The sequence below is a fragment of the Diceros bicornis genome, chromosome 3, assembly GCF_020826845.1.
Source record: "Diceros bicornis minor isolate mBicDic1 chromosome 3, mDicBic1.mat.cur, whole genome shotgun sequence".
Taxonomy (NCBI): Eukaryota; Metazoa; Chordata; class Mammalia; order Perissodactyla; family Rhinocerotidae; genus Diceros; species Diceros bicornis.
Genome location: NC_080742.1, coordinates 90626891 through 90642203, shown reverse-complemented (window position 1 = coordinate 90642203; position 15313 = coordinate 90626891). Strand labels below are relative to the sequence as shown.

General features: G+C 54.2%; 1 protein-coding gene across 2 annotated transcripts; it reads right to left on the bottom strand.

Moving 5' to 3' along the window:
- Positions 1–67: 67 nt before the first annotated feature.
- ZYX (zyxin) lies at positions 68–9420 on the bottom strand. Of its 2 annotated transcripts, XM_058532013.1 has the most exons (11): positions 9337–9420; positions 8991–9210; positions 8336–8535; positions 8093–8185; positions 7854–7974; positions 7372–7799; positions 2891–3011; positions 2571–2740; positions 2272–2450; positions 1223–1343; positions 68–636 (listed from the first exon to the last, which is right to left on the bottom strand). In XM_058532013.1, the coding sequence occupies exons 2-11, from the start codon at positions 9196–9198 to the stop codon at positions 532–534; spliced, it is 1746 nt and encodes a 581-aa protein (XP_058387996.1). In that variant the 5' UTR covers positions 9199–9210; positions 9337–9420; the 3' UTR covers positions 68–531. The 2 variants fall into 2 exon arrangements, with proteins under 2 accessions (XP_058387996.1, XP_058387993.1); XM_058532010.1 differs by having other exon boundaries at positions 7372–7974.
- Between the last annotated feature and the right edge of the window lie 5893 nt (positions 9421–15313).

The following is a 15313-nucleotide window of genomic DNA, read 5'->3' as shown; positions in this document are numbered from 1 at the left end:
CCCTCTATCTCCTCTCCTCCATCTGATGGGCAAGGGCTGTAGGCACAGAAGAGTCAACTACTAAGAATTCTGGAAAACAAGGTTTTTATTTGTAGCTGTAGCCACAACCTGGCAGCATGGGGGCGGGTGGGAATGTCCCGGCAGGTGAGCCCAGCCCAGCCTCCCAGAGGGTCAGGGCGTCTCTGGCCCTCAGCAAGCAGAGGACGAGGCTGCTCAGGGGCCAGCCGAGGGCATCGGTGCAGCAGTGAAAGCAGCAGCGCTCAAGCTGGCGCCCCCTCAGGTGGGGTACCTGGACGGTGGTGGGTGGTCCCTGCAGGATGGGAGAGGGCTGGGAGCCCAGGGCTGGGACTCTGTTGCAGCCTGAAGCCACATTGGGGGCCCTAGATCAGGGCACTTGGGACACTGGGGTGGGAGCTGAATGGAGAAAGGGGCTGGACATCAAAAAATAACTGAGGGGGGTGGGGCAGGTGGAGGGGGAGTGGTCTCAAGTGTGGGTGATCCGCTGATGGGGAATGCGCCCGCAGTCCTCACTCAGGTCTGGGCTCTGGCAGTGTGGCACTTCCGGCAGAGCACATGGCCGTCCAGGGGGAAGCAGCCGTTATCATCCGCCTCAATGGACAGCGGCTTCCCACAGTCCTGGGAGGAAAGAAGAGGGGCACACTGGTGGGCGGCCCCTGTGCACCCCACACCCCCCATCTTTAAATTAAATTAGGAAGGCAAATGCTTCCTGCTCAGGTGGTGTCATCGTATGTGTCCCCCAACCACACGCCCCCACACTCCTATCCCCATTTTTGCTATTACCCACTTTCACTTTTGCCCCCTAGGCCTCTCCCGCACGAGGATGGACAGTGGGTGAAGCTGCTTCCAAGGCACGCACCCCAGTAAGGGAAGTGGGGCTCTCCCACCTGTCTCAACTCCATTCTGACCCTTCTTTCTTCCTTCACCTCAGAGCCCCAACCCCAGCCACAACAAAACACAACACCCTTCCCTCCCATTGGTCGGCTCCCTTTCTTGGTTTATCCACAACTCAAAGTGACCCCCTAGAAACCCCACACCCCCTTTCCTTCAGTGATGGAAGCATCTGGGCTGATGGGCGTGGGTGCTGCCACTGACCACCCTCAAAACCGCAGCACTGATTCCCACCAGGCTGGCACCGTCCACCACCTGGTTGGTGAGCAGTGTCCCACCATTCCAGCCCTGAGGGGCCGCAGGGACCACTGACCTCACACTTGTAGCATTTCATGTGGAAGTTCTTGTCCAGGGCGACCACTCGCACGGTCTCCTCGCGGCCAGGCTCCGGCATGATGGGCTCAGTGCAGACGGAGCACCGGGGGGCGTACTGCCTGGAGGGCAGAGAGTGGGTGGGAGTCCGAATAGGGTAAGTGGGCTTCCCATGAGAGCACAGGGAAATGAGACGGTGGTTGTGTGCCCACAGGGCAGACTTCTTTGCCCATCTTGCCCCACATCTCTAGGTGGAGGAAGCTCAACAGAAAGTCCTAAGACCAGCCACCATAACTGGCCCTTATCAAGGGGAATTTCCCACCTCTCTCCTCACTCCCCCAAAGCCCCATCTGCCCAGGAACCTGTCACCAGGTCCTTGCCCTCTGTCACATCCACCCTGCAGCTCCTGCAGAGAGCACACTCAGAGGCCCCTCTCCAGTCCCATCCCTGGACCCCTGACCCTGGCCTACCCCCCATCACGCAGGTGTCTCTGCCCAACTGCTGGGGTACACAGGGGGATGTGAAGTTCTGGCAGCCCAAGGTGAAATCGTAAAAACATACACCTCAAACACCCCATCAGAGCGGGAGCCAGACTCTGCGGTTTTCCCGTACCACCCTTTAGCTACAGTAGGGGGTTTTGCCGCTGGCTTGAGAAAGTAGCCACCTTATAAACATTGTTTCTAGGGAGAAAGGAGAGTTCCAAACAGCTGACCTCCAAAGGAACTCTGAGAACCCAGCCTGTATGTGAAATGAAGTCACTCCAGCATACATTGCTGAACACAAGACCACACCCAAAAGGAGCCTCAGCAAGCCAAGGGCCCGGGGCAGCGAGGGGGGCAGGGAGAAGACAGGACTTGCTACCCAGGCCTAAGGTCCCTGGACAGCTAAATCCAGAGGAACTGGTCTCTGCCGTCGACAGACAGAATGTGCAGCCAGAAAGCAAGGCCAGGGGTTCAGAGCTGTCTTGGGGTCAGGGGACAGCCTGGCTCCCAGGCAAACCACCATTGGAACCCAGAGAAGAGCCCAGAAGGTGGATGGGTGGGTCCTCACTTGTGGTAGTCAGGGACGCAGTGGGGCCTGTTGGCCTGGTCCACAATGAAGGAGGTGCCCTCCAGGGGGCAGGCGCAGACCACACAGGTGAAGCACTGCGGGTGGTAGGCTTTGCCCGTGGCCCTCAGCATGCGGTCAGTGATGGGCTGCCCACAGGTGTTGCACTTCTCCAGGGTGTCCTGAGGAGGCGCAGTAGGAGGTTGGCAAGGAACTGGCACCCAACAGCCAGCTGCCAAGGCACGTCCGCCCCCGCCCCCTGGCTGAGCGTGGGGGTGCCCCCAACCCCAATCCTGACTCACAGTATAGCAGCCCTCACAGTACGGCGCCCCCTCCAGGCTGTAGAACTGCTGTCCTTGCAGCTGCTGCTCACACTGGTGGCAGGTAAAGCACGTGATGTGGAACAGCTGCCCCAGAGCACGAACTGCGGGCTGCGCACGTGCCAGGGGCTGATGACACCGGCCGCAGAACTCTGGGAAGGCCAGAGAAGACAGAAATAAATAGGAGGAGGGGCATAAGCTTGCAAGGGGTCAGCTGGCTCGGACAGGGAGTAGAGCCAGAGGCACCGGCCAGCACAGCAATGGAGGGGGGAGATGTCCCAACGGGTGGGCGGTGGGCTCACCATTGACGGCCACGTTCTGCCTCTGAGGATGCTCCATGTCCTGCATCAGCTGCTGGGTCAGCTGCTCCAGCTCCTCCACCTCCTTCAGAGTCAGAGGTCCTGGGCCCCCAGGGGAGCGCACCTAAAACCCCAACACTTTCTTTATATTCTCTCAAGAGTCACCCCCTCCAAGAACGCTCCCAAGTCACCTAACCCACTTTCTTCCAATAAGGACTAACTCCCTTCCCATTTCCCAGACACTCAGGTTTGACCCCAAAAGCTCCTCATTCTCTGCACCAACCCCCCACCTCCAGCACCACACAAATAAAAAGGACAGGGATGACCCTTCCACCCGCTTTGCCTAAACCCCCCTGGGCAGTCACAGACAGGCCAGAACGACTGAGCGGACGGAGGCCACATACACAGCAGCTCAGGTCACTGAAGCACCGAACACACCAGGCCACGCATCAACTCCACAGAGCATGCTTGGACATGGCCCCCCACAGAAGAGGCTGGCACGCAACACGTACGCACCCACGCGCACACACACCTACCCGTCCCGCCTGCTGCTGAGCAGCCCCTGTCAGCGTGAGGATACAACACAGGCGGGAATCACGGGTTAAACGCCCAGAGTTGTCTGCAGGTGCCCAGCCCCCAGCTCCCCACACAGAGGTCCTGGGGTCCCTACAGAGACTGGGGTTCCTGGACTACCCGACCCCACTCCCTCTTCAGTAGGCCTCAGAGAAAGGCCACTCCCTAGGCCAGCCCACCCCTGCTATTTAGGGGCTCCTGAGAGATCTGGAGACTGAGAGTAGGGATGGGGTTAAGGGGTTACTGCCAGTAACCCTGATAAGTCCCAGGAGGAGATGCCACAGGGGCTGCCTGACCTGCACCAGCATTTCCAAGAGACACTGCAACAGGAACACTAGTTGGTCTTCTCTATTACCGGGTAAGTCGATCCAGGACTGTGGCCCCCGTCACTGAATGTTCTACCTACAGATACCTTCATTCCCATAACGCTTGGAACCTCAAAGCCTCCCAGCTACCTCCTCCCATGGCCACCTTCCCCTCCGCCCTGGCTCCACCACCCCCACATCCCAGTCTGCATCCAGAGCTGCAACCACCCGGAGAAGCACAGATCCACAGGTGCCCCAGCTCTTAGCCATTCTCCCCTCAGACTCCTGCCACCTCCTGCCCTTAACTGACTTCGTCCCCTGAAATCCTCCTCCACAATGTAAGCTTCACTTTTTCCTCTCACAATCTTCCCTTCCTGGCATCTTGGGGACAGAGGAAGCGGACTCAGCCAGCCCTTGCTCTCTGGTGCCACTTGAAATGCCTATTCCAATCTCTGGAAGTACGAACTACTCATAGACATCAGCTTTCGTGGATAACCACGCTCCTTCAGGACACTCAATCCAGCCAGTTTTCCCTCTCTGCCTGCCAGCATCAATATCACAGCTTCAACACCCATGGCACTCAGACCTCTGGCTCTTCAACTCCAGGGGCTCCAAATATTCCTCCATCTCAGGCACTTTCCACCATGGGACACCTTGGACCTGAGATTTACTGGTTTCTTTGCCTCCAGGACCTGGGGCTTGGTCTCCCAACCACTCCCTTCCCCCTCTTCCCTCATTCATACCTAGGAAATGAACCTACTCAGAAAAGCTTCAGCTCCTCCCTTGACTCCCAGCCCCACCCCCCGCCCTGCTCCGTGAGCTTTGTGCATCAAGCACTTCTGGCCTGCCTCCCCCAAGCCTGGCCCCTTGACCATCTATTTCTACAAGGCTTTCAAGGCCACTCTGCCACCCTCAGCCACCACATAAGGCCACCTCTCAAGCCCGGGTCACGCCACTGCCCGCTTCCTGTTTCTGCCTCCAAGCTGCAGAAAGTAGGTGGAGAGATCACTAAACACTGCAGAGTGAGCTTCCAGAACACTGCAGCGCCCTCCGCGCCCTCCAGCCTCAGCGCGGCTGTCTGGTATTTGCCTCCTGTGGATTCTCAGTCGCCCTCCCCACAGCAGCTGTTCCAAACCTTTCCATCTCCTGAGCCCCCAACTGCTTCACCCTCTTGCTCTCACCGATGACCTCACCTCCTGCATGGTTGAGAAGATGGAAGCCAGCCAGCTCAAGCTCCCTCATCGTTCCTCCTCTCCACAGAAAATACTGTGGCAACACTGTCCTTGCTCTCTGGGAATGCCTCTGGGGGGCGTCACCACGCTCTCCTCCAGGACTCCAGCCCAGGAGCCGCCTGGCTCTTGGGCATCATTAACTCTCCTCCTTCGGCTTCTTCCTCCTGGTTCACACACATACCTAAGCCCTCCTCCCCTAACTTGAAGAAATCTCTCTCTCTCTCTTTCACACACACACACACACACACACACACACACACACACACAGTCCCTCCCCTAGTCCTTCATCTCCCTGCCAATCTCCAAGAGCAGGCTACTCTGGCAACTCCATTTTCTCACCACCCACTCACTCCTCAACTCCTTTCATTCTGTCCCCAGTACGGGGCACAAAAATGCCACCCCACAGCCATCCACGACTCCTGAATAGTCAAATCTCTGGCCTTATTTTAGTCCTTATCCTCCTCAAACTCCCCACTGAAGAGCTCCTCAGTCATCACGTTCTCTTCTCTGAGATCCAACCCTGACTTGAGACTCACCTCCTCCTTCCGCCATTCTTCCGTCCTTTTGAGGGCTCTGCTTCCCCCTCCCACAGGGTCAACATGAGCATCACCCAAGGTTGTTGCCCAAGCCCTCAGCTCCTCCTGTGTACACATCCTCAGGCTGCCTCATCAGCGCCTGCTGCTTCAGTATCACTATACCCAACGACCACGCATTATGCACACGTTCAGTCCGGGCCCTCTCCTAAAACGCGGTCCTCCATTTCTAACTGAATGACAGTTCCAGCTGATATCTGGAATCTGTTGCTCAATACGTTGACAGCTGGACCCCTCTTCCCGTCCAAACCATTTCCCCTTCTGAACTTCTCTATTTTGTCCACAATACCGTCATTCTCCAACACACACAGGCATTTGTTTTTTACTCCTCCCCCTCCTCTTCCAACTGCTTATCGGTTACCACGTCCTGGAGGCTCTTCCTTTGCAACAGCTCATATCTGGGCCTTATTTTTCACTTCGACTAATGTTGCGGCCGCCCAGGAGTGAACCCCAACACACCACTGACCTCCTACCTCCAGTCCACACATCTGCTGGAAAAACTTTCCCAAAAGCTTCCAAAAGCACAGCTGTCACCAGCCCTCTCGACTCGACCACACACCTACTCAGAAACCATTAACAACTCTCTAGTACCTACAGGCTCCCTTGGTGTGCTATTTCATTTCCTCCTCCCTCGAGCCGCCACCTACCTCTCTAAGTATACCTTGATAATTTTCCCACAGGAACCTTCTACTTTCTATTCTCCAAACACCCTGGCTGTACATGTGCCCTTGAGTTTTGCTCATGCTATTCCCACCCGAATGCCCTTCCCTCTCCTCTCTGGATTCTTAGATCCCACTCATCCTTCAAGGCACACCAGCGCCATGATGCCAGTCCTCACTTGCCAGCCCCAATGGTGACTCCCTGTTTGGAGTTCTTGTAAGACAGGATTCTGCAAAACTCATTGACACTTGGCATCTCATCCTATACCGTGCCTGCACACACACACACACATTCACGCTATCAGCTACTCTATGGCTGGTTGGACTGGATGACCGTCAGGGTCCCTTCAACTCGGAAGATCTCCTCTCCTGAACTGGAAGGCAGGAATGGTCCAGGAGGAATGATAACCTTTCTATTTTGAGCATTCATGTGCTAGATACAGATCCCAGCACTTTCTATGCATTAGCTCACTTAATCTTCACAACCATCGTATGGGGTGGATACTGTTATTTTAAAGAAGGGGAAACTGAGGCTCAAAGATCACCAAGCTTGCCTAGGGTCTTGTGAGTTGCAAGTGGGAATTCTATCCCAGGTCCACTGACTCCCGCAAGCCTAAGCTCTTTGAGAGATCTCTTCCCTCCTGGGCACAGAGCACAGTGCCTGGCACTCAGCAGAGGCTGGCTCGGCCAGAGTTTACTAATGTTGTGACTCTTAGCACCAGATGGGCCCTCGGGCAATGAGAGCCTCAGAGGAGCAGAGAGATTAACTCAAGAATCCAAGAAGGGGGAAGAACGGAGGTTAGGTTATGATCTCATTCTTTCCCTTTAACAGTCTGGGGCAGGGTGCAAGGGAAGGGCCACCAGGTCCTCCTCCTAATTCAGAGCCTGTGCTGCTCTCCCCACCCCCAGTCAGGCCCCACCCAGCCCCAGACCCTGCCAGGCCCTGCTCCAGGAGAGCTTTCTCTTCACCATTGTCCCACCAGACCACCCCTAGAGGTGGAAAACTCCTATCCCACCACTCCCACACCCACCCCACTCTCCTCATCAACCTCATTCTCTGGCTCCTAACTTAGCCCCCACCCCAGCCCCCTGTCTCAGCCTGGTCCTCCCACCCTCCCTCACCTGGTTTTGAGCTGGTGGGGGCACTGGGTGCTGCTTCTCCTGCACGCGGGGCTTCTCCCTCTGCTGAGCATAGGTAAAACTGTGGGGCTGAGGGGAGCCTGTGCCAGTAGAAGAGGGAGCTTCAGAGGGCCCCAACTTTTGAGAAGGCTGTGACCCAGGTCCACCTGGGGCTCCAGGGCTGAACTTGGAAGCCACAGGAGTAAACTTAGAAGTCACTGGAGAAAACTTAGGGGCAGGAGGTGGGGCTGGAGGCCCTCGAGGCTGGGTGTTAGCCAAAGGCACAGGCTGGGGATGGGGCTGGGCCTGGGGCTGGAGCTGGGGCTGGACATGGAGCTGAACCTGAGGCTTGGCCTGGGCCTGGGCCTGGGGCTGGGGCTGCCCATGGAACTGTGTCTGGCTGGGAGACTGAGCCTGAGCCTGGGGCTGGGGCTGCACATGGAACTGTGTCTGGCTGAGAGACTGAGCCTGAGCCTGGGGCAGAGGCTGGGAGCTAGAAGGGGACTTCCAAGGAGGCAGGGGTGCTGTGCCCCCAGTTGCAGGCTTAGTACTGGACTTAGAAATGAATGGAGTGGCCACTGGTGGGGGTACATATCCAGATGTCACCTGCAAGGGGAGGCGAAAGGGAGGGAAGTGTGGTTAGAGGAAGGTGCTGCCCTCCCTCCCTAGTTCCATCCCCAGACTTTCCTCCCAGGTCTGTCTTTCCTCCTCTCTTATCCCTTACCCGGGCTTTGAAGGGATCATTCCTGGTCATGTCATCCAGCAGCGAGGACAGAGAGTCTATCTCCAGATCAATACTGCTCACCTTATCCCTGGGCTAGAGAGTCAGGAGTCAGAGCACCCATCCCAGTCCTCCATTTCCACCCCACCCCATCAGGGCAGAGGTGCAGGGGAGGTCAGAGGAAAGGACCCTCCTCTCCTCCCTCCGGGGTGTCCCAGTGTAGCTGCCCCTCCCGGGCCTCCATACCTGTTGTGGGAGAGGTATGGGGGCCTCAGGCCCTCCCTCCTCCTCGACCGGAGGCGGCGGGGAAGGGAAGATCTCCTCCTCCAGGGGCGCAGGGGGGAACGATTCATCGATCGGGGGAGGGGGCGGTGGGAAGGCACCTCCCAGGGCGCCCTCAGCGTCGTCGCCATCCCCAAGGAGAGGAGGAGGTGGTAAGGGTAAGTCTGGGGTAGGAAGGAGAGAGGGCAGTCAGCAAGGTGCCCTCTACCCTTCTCCAAGTTCCCCTCCTTCTCCACTCCTAACCCAGAACTCTCTCAGGGGTCCTGGAACGTATGGGAAGGAAAAGGGGATGCAGAACTCCCTGGGAGCACGGGGTCAGGAAAGGCCGGGGGCTCGGCCGAGGAGTGGTGTAGCTCCCGTTACACTTCGGAAAACGGACTCAGAGGGGAAGATTCGTGCCCCACACCCCCGCCTCCCGCCCCCAGGCGGGGGACTTGGAACGGTCCCAGGAGCCCTGGCTCCCAGCCATGAGCTCCACGATGAGGTAAGAACATCTGCTCGGGACAGGGTGGCTGCGCCCAGCCCCCTGCTGCAACCTTTCCAGACATCCCCAAATTCCCGAAACCACTGCCCCCAGCCCGGCACCCGCCGGGTTTCCCCCCCAAGCCAGGCCGCATACCTTCCGGGGGCGGCGGGGGGATCTCGCCCACCCGGCCCATCTGTGCGCGCTGGGCCCCGGCGGCCGAGGAAGCCTCGCTGTCCCCAGGCCGGAAAGGATTCACTTTGGGCTTTGGGGCCACCACTGGGCCGAACTTCTTCTGCGGGGCGTAAAAAGCCGGAGCCGAGACGGAGACGGAGATCGTGGGAGGCGGGCGGGGGGCCGCCATGGCCAGGCCGGGCTGCAGGGGGTAGGGGGCCGGGTTACGCTGCGCCGAGCCGGCTGAGGACCCCCACGCGGGCCCGGCTCCCCTCGGCGCCTCCCGCCCCACCCCTGGGCGGCCGCCGGGCGGCTCCCTGAGCCTCACCGCGGGCCGGAGCGTGCGCGCCGCGTCTCGGTGGCCGCCTCGGCTCCGGGTCCGCGGACTCTGCGCCCCGGTCCCGAGCAGCCTCCAGCCAAGCAGGGAGGGACGCGGGGAAGAGGGAGGGAGGGAGGAGGCGGGGAGAGAGCGGCGCCAAGACCATACAAGGAGCGGCCCGGAGAGGGGGCGGGGAGAGGGGGGGAGGGCGGACGAGGCAGGAAACTCCCCCAGGAAGGGGCCCTGATCCTGCCCCCGGGCCAGAGGCTCCGCCAAGGTCCTCCCGCCACCCCCCCCCCGGCCCGGCCCAGACCACCCCTCCCCAAGCACAGGCCTCTGATGTCATTTCCTGACTTGCCCCCCCGGCCCCGCTCGACTCGCGGGTGTCCGGGATCTGACTCACTGTCCCCACTCCGGGCTACGCCGGCGGAGGTCGGGCGGGTGCCCCAGAGATACCGAAGCCGACCAATTGCGCCTCCGCCCCGGCCCAGCGCCCTCCTCTGCGGGCCTGCCGTTACCTGCCCCCGCCACCTCCAGCTGCTCCTCCACCTCCCCACCCAGCTGATGGCCGCGAGTCCCAGATGCCCTCCGGGTCAGCCCGGACTGGCAGGACTGGGCTGGAACTGGGCTCCAGGGTGGACGGGGATGGTGAGTGGGGCGTTCTCGCTGCCCACGCCCCCCCAGGCCCTTCTGTCACCCGAGGGGTGGGGGCGTGTGGCATGAGCACGAACCTCAAGGGTCGTTGGGGGATCCTAACTTCAAATCCTGGGCAGCCTCTTAAGGCTTCTAGGAATTCGCATCACCCGCGCCCCCGCCTGCAGATCAGTTCAACATTGCGGGAGGGAGAGTCCGGGCCCGCCAGGCCGGGGAGTGGAGGTGGGAGGGCGGGGCGGAGGCGAGGGCGGCCGGCGGACTTGGGGCCAGGGAGGACGGGCGGGGACGCAGGCGACACGTCTTCGACAGTTCACCAGCGCCCACACCTCAAGGAGCCTTTGGGCGGCGGTGCGGCCATCGGGGGTTTCCGAGACGCGCTCGGTGGAGCCCTCCACTGGTCCGACCGGATTCCTCAGCGTTGGACTCTTGTGCCCTAGGCTATGCGAAAGGGACAGACCTACCTTCTTTTTTTTCCTTTTTTTAATTGAACATGGAAACTTACCGATTGCCTCCTGAATTCTTCCACACTCACCACCTACAAACTATGGAGTCATATGGCCTTTAAGACCAGTATACCACCCTCAGGCGATTCCTTACTCTCCTTCCGTGCTGCCAGCCCTCACTGCCATCTAAGGCAATCCTCTCCTGCACACCCTACTCAGTATTTTCGGTCCCTGGCCCTCCAAATGGGCTACACCCCACTGTCAACGAGCATCTGGGCTATGTTCTGGAGATCGTCCAGACTCACCCCTTCCATTTACCATGCCTGAGAAAACAGGCTGGGAGCTTAAGAGATGGGTCCAGGGTCAAGCCCGGTTAGCCGCGGGGTCTGGACTAGAACTGGGGTTTTGACTGCTCTGATGTCAGAGCTCATTCCCTTCGACGCTGGCGTCAGGTGGAGCAGTCCTGGATACCATAAAGCAGAGTGAGGTCAGCGTGCAGAGGCTCAGCTCCAGTGCCCAAACTAACTGACAAGTCTCCTCATTCTCTCTGCTTCATTTTCTCTGTGTGTAAAAGAGTCATGATATTTAATCCACCTACCTTATTGCATTATATGGAGAAATAAATGAAATTCCATATCTGAAAGTGCTATATAATACTCACTATTATTCAAGTCCCAGTTCTGCCCAGAATGGAAATTGTGACAGTTAACCTAAGGTGGTTTTCCCCATATGTCCCCTTCGGAGTTGCGAGGCAGATCTTTCACGGGCTTTGGTGTATGCAATGCCTTCTCCTTCCTTCAACCTTATCAAATACTTAATTATACCTAAGACTACATCTTCATCTCCTCCTCAGACACCACTGATCTTTCTTTTCTCTGGTGTCTTATTGTCTTTGTCACTGGTATTTCTCACAGCCGCTAGCATGTGTGGCCATGTATGATATAAAGCATGCAGTGCAGACCTTCTCTGACACGTATAAGCTGGTCCTGGGCCTGTCCCTATGAAGATCTGCTAGAAATTTGATACTGGATTTTCTGAGCATGTTGAAAATTGTATCTTGGGCTTTACAGACCAAAAGTCTCATCGCCCATTTGGGAAAAAAAGTTACAAAGATAGTTCCAGATACTGTCACAAGAGTAAAAGCCATTTACCCTCTAAATGTCTCCTAAGGAATGTGCATGTGCAAAATATAGTATGTTTAATTGTTAGGCAGCTGAACCTATTTATAAATCAAGAATAGAAGAGTGCGTAGGCAGGCTTAGTTTTTCTGACAACTAAGAGCATTCAGGATGCAGAATATTAAAGCTGAGAGTTTTAAGCCAGCCATTCTAAATACAAGTAGAAATACATAGAGTATCCCAGATGAGTCCCAGAAGGACTGATCCCCGAGGCCAGGATGTCTCAAGTGGAACTGCAGGGTCAATGCTATGAAGATGCACACAGTGAACAGGAGCAGCCCTAATGATTCTTAGGTCTTTTTCTTAGTAAGCAATTCTTTTTTTTTTTTTTTTAATTTTTTGTTTATTGCAGTAACATTGGTTTATAACATTGTAAAAATTTCAGGTGTACATCATTGTACTTCTATTTCTGCATAGATTACATCATGTTCACCACCAAAATACTAATTACAACCCATCACCACACACATGTACCGAATTATCCCTTTCACCCTCCTCCCTCCCCCCTTTCCCTCTGGTAACCACCAATCCAATCTCTGTCCTATGTGTTTGTTTATTGTTGTTATTATCTACTACTTAATGAAGGAAATCATACGGTATTTGACCTTCTCCCTCTGACTTATTTCACTTTGCATTATACCCTCAATGTCCATCCATGTTGTCACAAATGGCTGGATTTCATCATTTCTTATGGCTGAGTAGTATTCCATTGTGTATATATACCGCATCTTCTTTATCCATTCGTCCCTTGATGGGCACTTAGGTTGCTTCCAAGTCTTGGCTATTGTGAATAACGCTGCAATGAACACAGGGGTGCATGTACCTTTACAAATTGGTGTTATTCCACTGTTGGGTATTAATCCAAAGAACTTGAAAACACCAATTTGTAAAGGTACATGCACCCCTGTGTTCATAGTAAGCAATTCTAATTGCTCCCCTCAGGTAGCATGTGTGAAGATAGTAAGCAATTCTAATTGCTCCCCTCAGGTAGCAAGTAAGTACCTATTCTCACCTAATCGTTTCCAACACCGTGGGGACAGGCAATGGAGAGGAAGTAAGAAAATGGGCAGGGACCTTTGGGATCTAAAACATCTCTACACACCTCCAAGGATTTATATCCACCAGGTACCAGAAAGTTTTCTTCAAGGGTACACAACATAAAGTAAAAAGTTAGGGCCGGCCCTGTGGCTTAGCGGTTAAGTGCGCGTGCTCCGCTACTGGCAGCCCGGGTTCGGATCCCAGGCGCGCACGGAGGCACCGCTTCTCCAGCCATGCTGAGGGCGCGTCCCACATACAGCAACTAGAAGGATGTGCAACTACGACAAACAACTATCTACTGGGGGCTTTGGGGTAAAAAAAGGAGGAGGATTGGCAATAGATGTTAGCTCAGAGCTGGTCTTCACCAGCAAAAAGAGGAGGATTAGCACGGATGTTAGCTCAGGGCTGATCTTCCTCAAACACACACACACAAAAAAAGTTAGAAGCAGTCAAGGAAAAAAAAAAGGGAGAAACAAGGGCAGTGGCAAAAAATGAATTCGGATGCTATCCTGAGGTTCTTTCCCTATGCTGGCTGCAGATGGACAGAGGGTCAGTTATGTGTGGGGCGCTGTGCTGGGCACTCCAGCAACAGCAAGACCCACCACCACCATAACAACAACAGTAACAGCACACACTTACATAAAGCTTAGGACGTGATGCTAGGCACAATACTAAGCACTTTAAACACATTTTTTTTGTTAGTGCCATCGAGTGGATTCCAGCTCTTAGCGACTCTGTGTACAGCAGAGTCTTTTTGTGCCATCCTCTCACCTTCCAGCACTCTATCAGACAATGCTCCACTGCTATTCATCGGGTTTTCATGGCCAATTTTTTTGGAAGTGGGTGGCCAGGTCCTTCTTCCTGGTCTGTCTTAGTCTGGAAGCTTCACTGAAACTTGACAACCAACAGTGGGGTGATATGGTTTCCTGACCAAGAAAGGAACCCGAGCCATGGTGGTGAGAGCACTGAATCTTAACCACTAGGCCATAACATATTATTTTATGGCTTTTAAACATATTATCCCCATTTAATCCTCACAATAAACCTGTGAGGAATGTATATTATTATCTCATTTTTCAGTTAAGAAAAAACCAAGGCCAACTAGATGTTGGATTTTTCACCTCCTAATCTGCAAAAAAAACTTTTTGCAATGCAAATATTCTATTATTTGAAGACACCCCTGCCCCCCACTTACATCCTTGCAGTCCATCGTTTCTTCCCTTCAGGTGCTTCAGCCTGGTGAATCAACAGCCTCTTCAGGTCAGCCTCCAAATCCATCCCCCACTTTAAGTCCTTGGGCCACCATTTTCTTTTTCCATCACATGGCACCATGAAATTCTATCTCTATCTGTCCATCTGCATGTGTGTATATACACACATGTTTTGTATATGTGACTTTTATATGTATATTTATATATATTTATTTTATATATTTAAATATATTAAATTTAAATATATTAAATATATTTATATATAATATTTATATTTATAATATATATTTATATATAATACAAATATATTAAATATAAATATATTTATATTATATTATATATAATACATATACATTATATATATATGCTTTTGTATAATAGAATATTTCCAGAAGGCTTCTCAAAGAATTGTTAACAGTGGTTGCTGTAGGGTATAGAATTGGGGGAAAGCAGAAGGCTTTTATAACTGTTGTCTTTTTCTCCATGAATATGTAGTACTTTATAATTTTTTAAAAAGGAAAAGAAAGTAAAGAAATGATAGAGCCATCATCTCTTTTTCCTTATATCAGAGTGTTTTCTTGCACTGAGTACTGGGTTCACGTGTTCTGCAGCTTTCCCACTTCCTCCCAGATTTACCCCTCTCCTAGTCCTGCTTGCCTCTGCTTGTCAGTACAAAAGAATCTCTCACTGGTGGGGCTGCAGACACAATGGAGGGGTTGGGTGGGAATGGGGGTGGGGGTGGGGGTGGTGAAGCACCCCGCAAGACCCAGGGATTTTTGAAGCAAAGCCAAGGAAGAGCAGGTTCCTGCTCTGCTCTGGGGCCACCCCCGATGGAAGGGATGGACTGACAACCACAGATGCTCCCTTTTGCTTCCTTTCTTCCAGTATCAGCCCAGTAGGCTGACATCAGGACATCATGCTCTGTGTGCACTTTTCTTTTCCATTCCCCAACCTCAGTTCAACCAATATTTACCAATAATTTCTACATTCTAGGTACTCTGGATATAAAGATAAATAAACCCAGTTCTTGCCTTGAAGAAACTTTCCATCTAGAGGAAACAACACTTAAGTAGATATTTTAATATAAGAAAGTAAAGTGTTAAGATCAGAAAAAAGTTTTCACCCACCTAATAGTGCTTGCTTGGTGTGGCTACATGAATTCTAGTAGCTGGGTGGACTTCTTGCCATTCAAGCCTCATTATTATCCTACTAGGTCCAAAGCAGCAGTGAGCAGAGCCTGCACAGGGCATCTAGGGAGCGGTAGAGGAGCAGTAGAAGGCAGGGGTCCATACATCCCAAGGTCTGAACCAGATGGGCACCCAAAGGCACTGCAGGCATCAGCAAGGCAGAAATGTGTGCTGGTTGTGGGGGAGGAGAGCAAGGCAGATGGTCAGATGGCAAAGAGTCAGCAGCAGAGGGAGCTGGGAAGGGCAGACAGGAAAAGAGACCCAGGGCACCAACA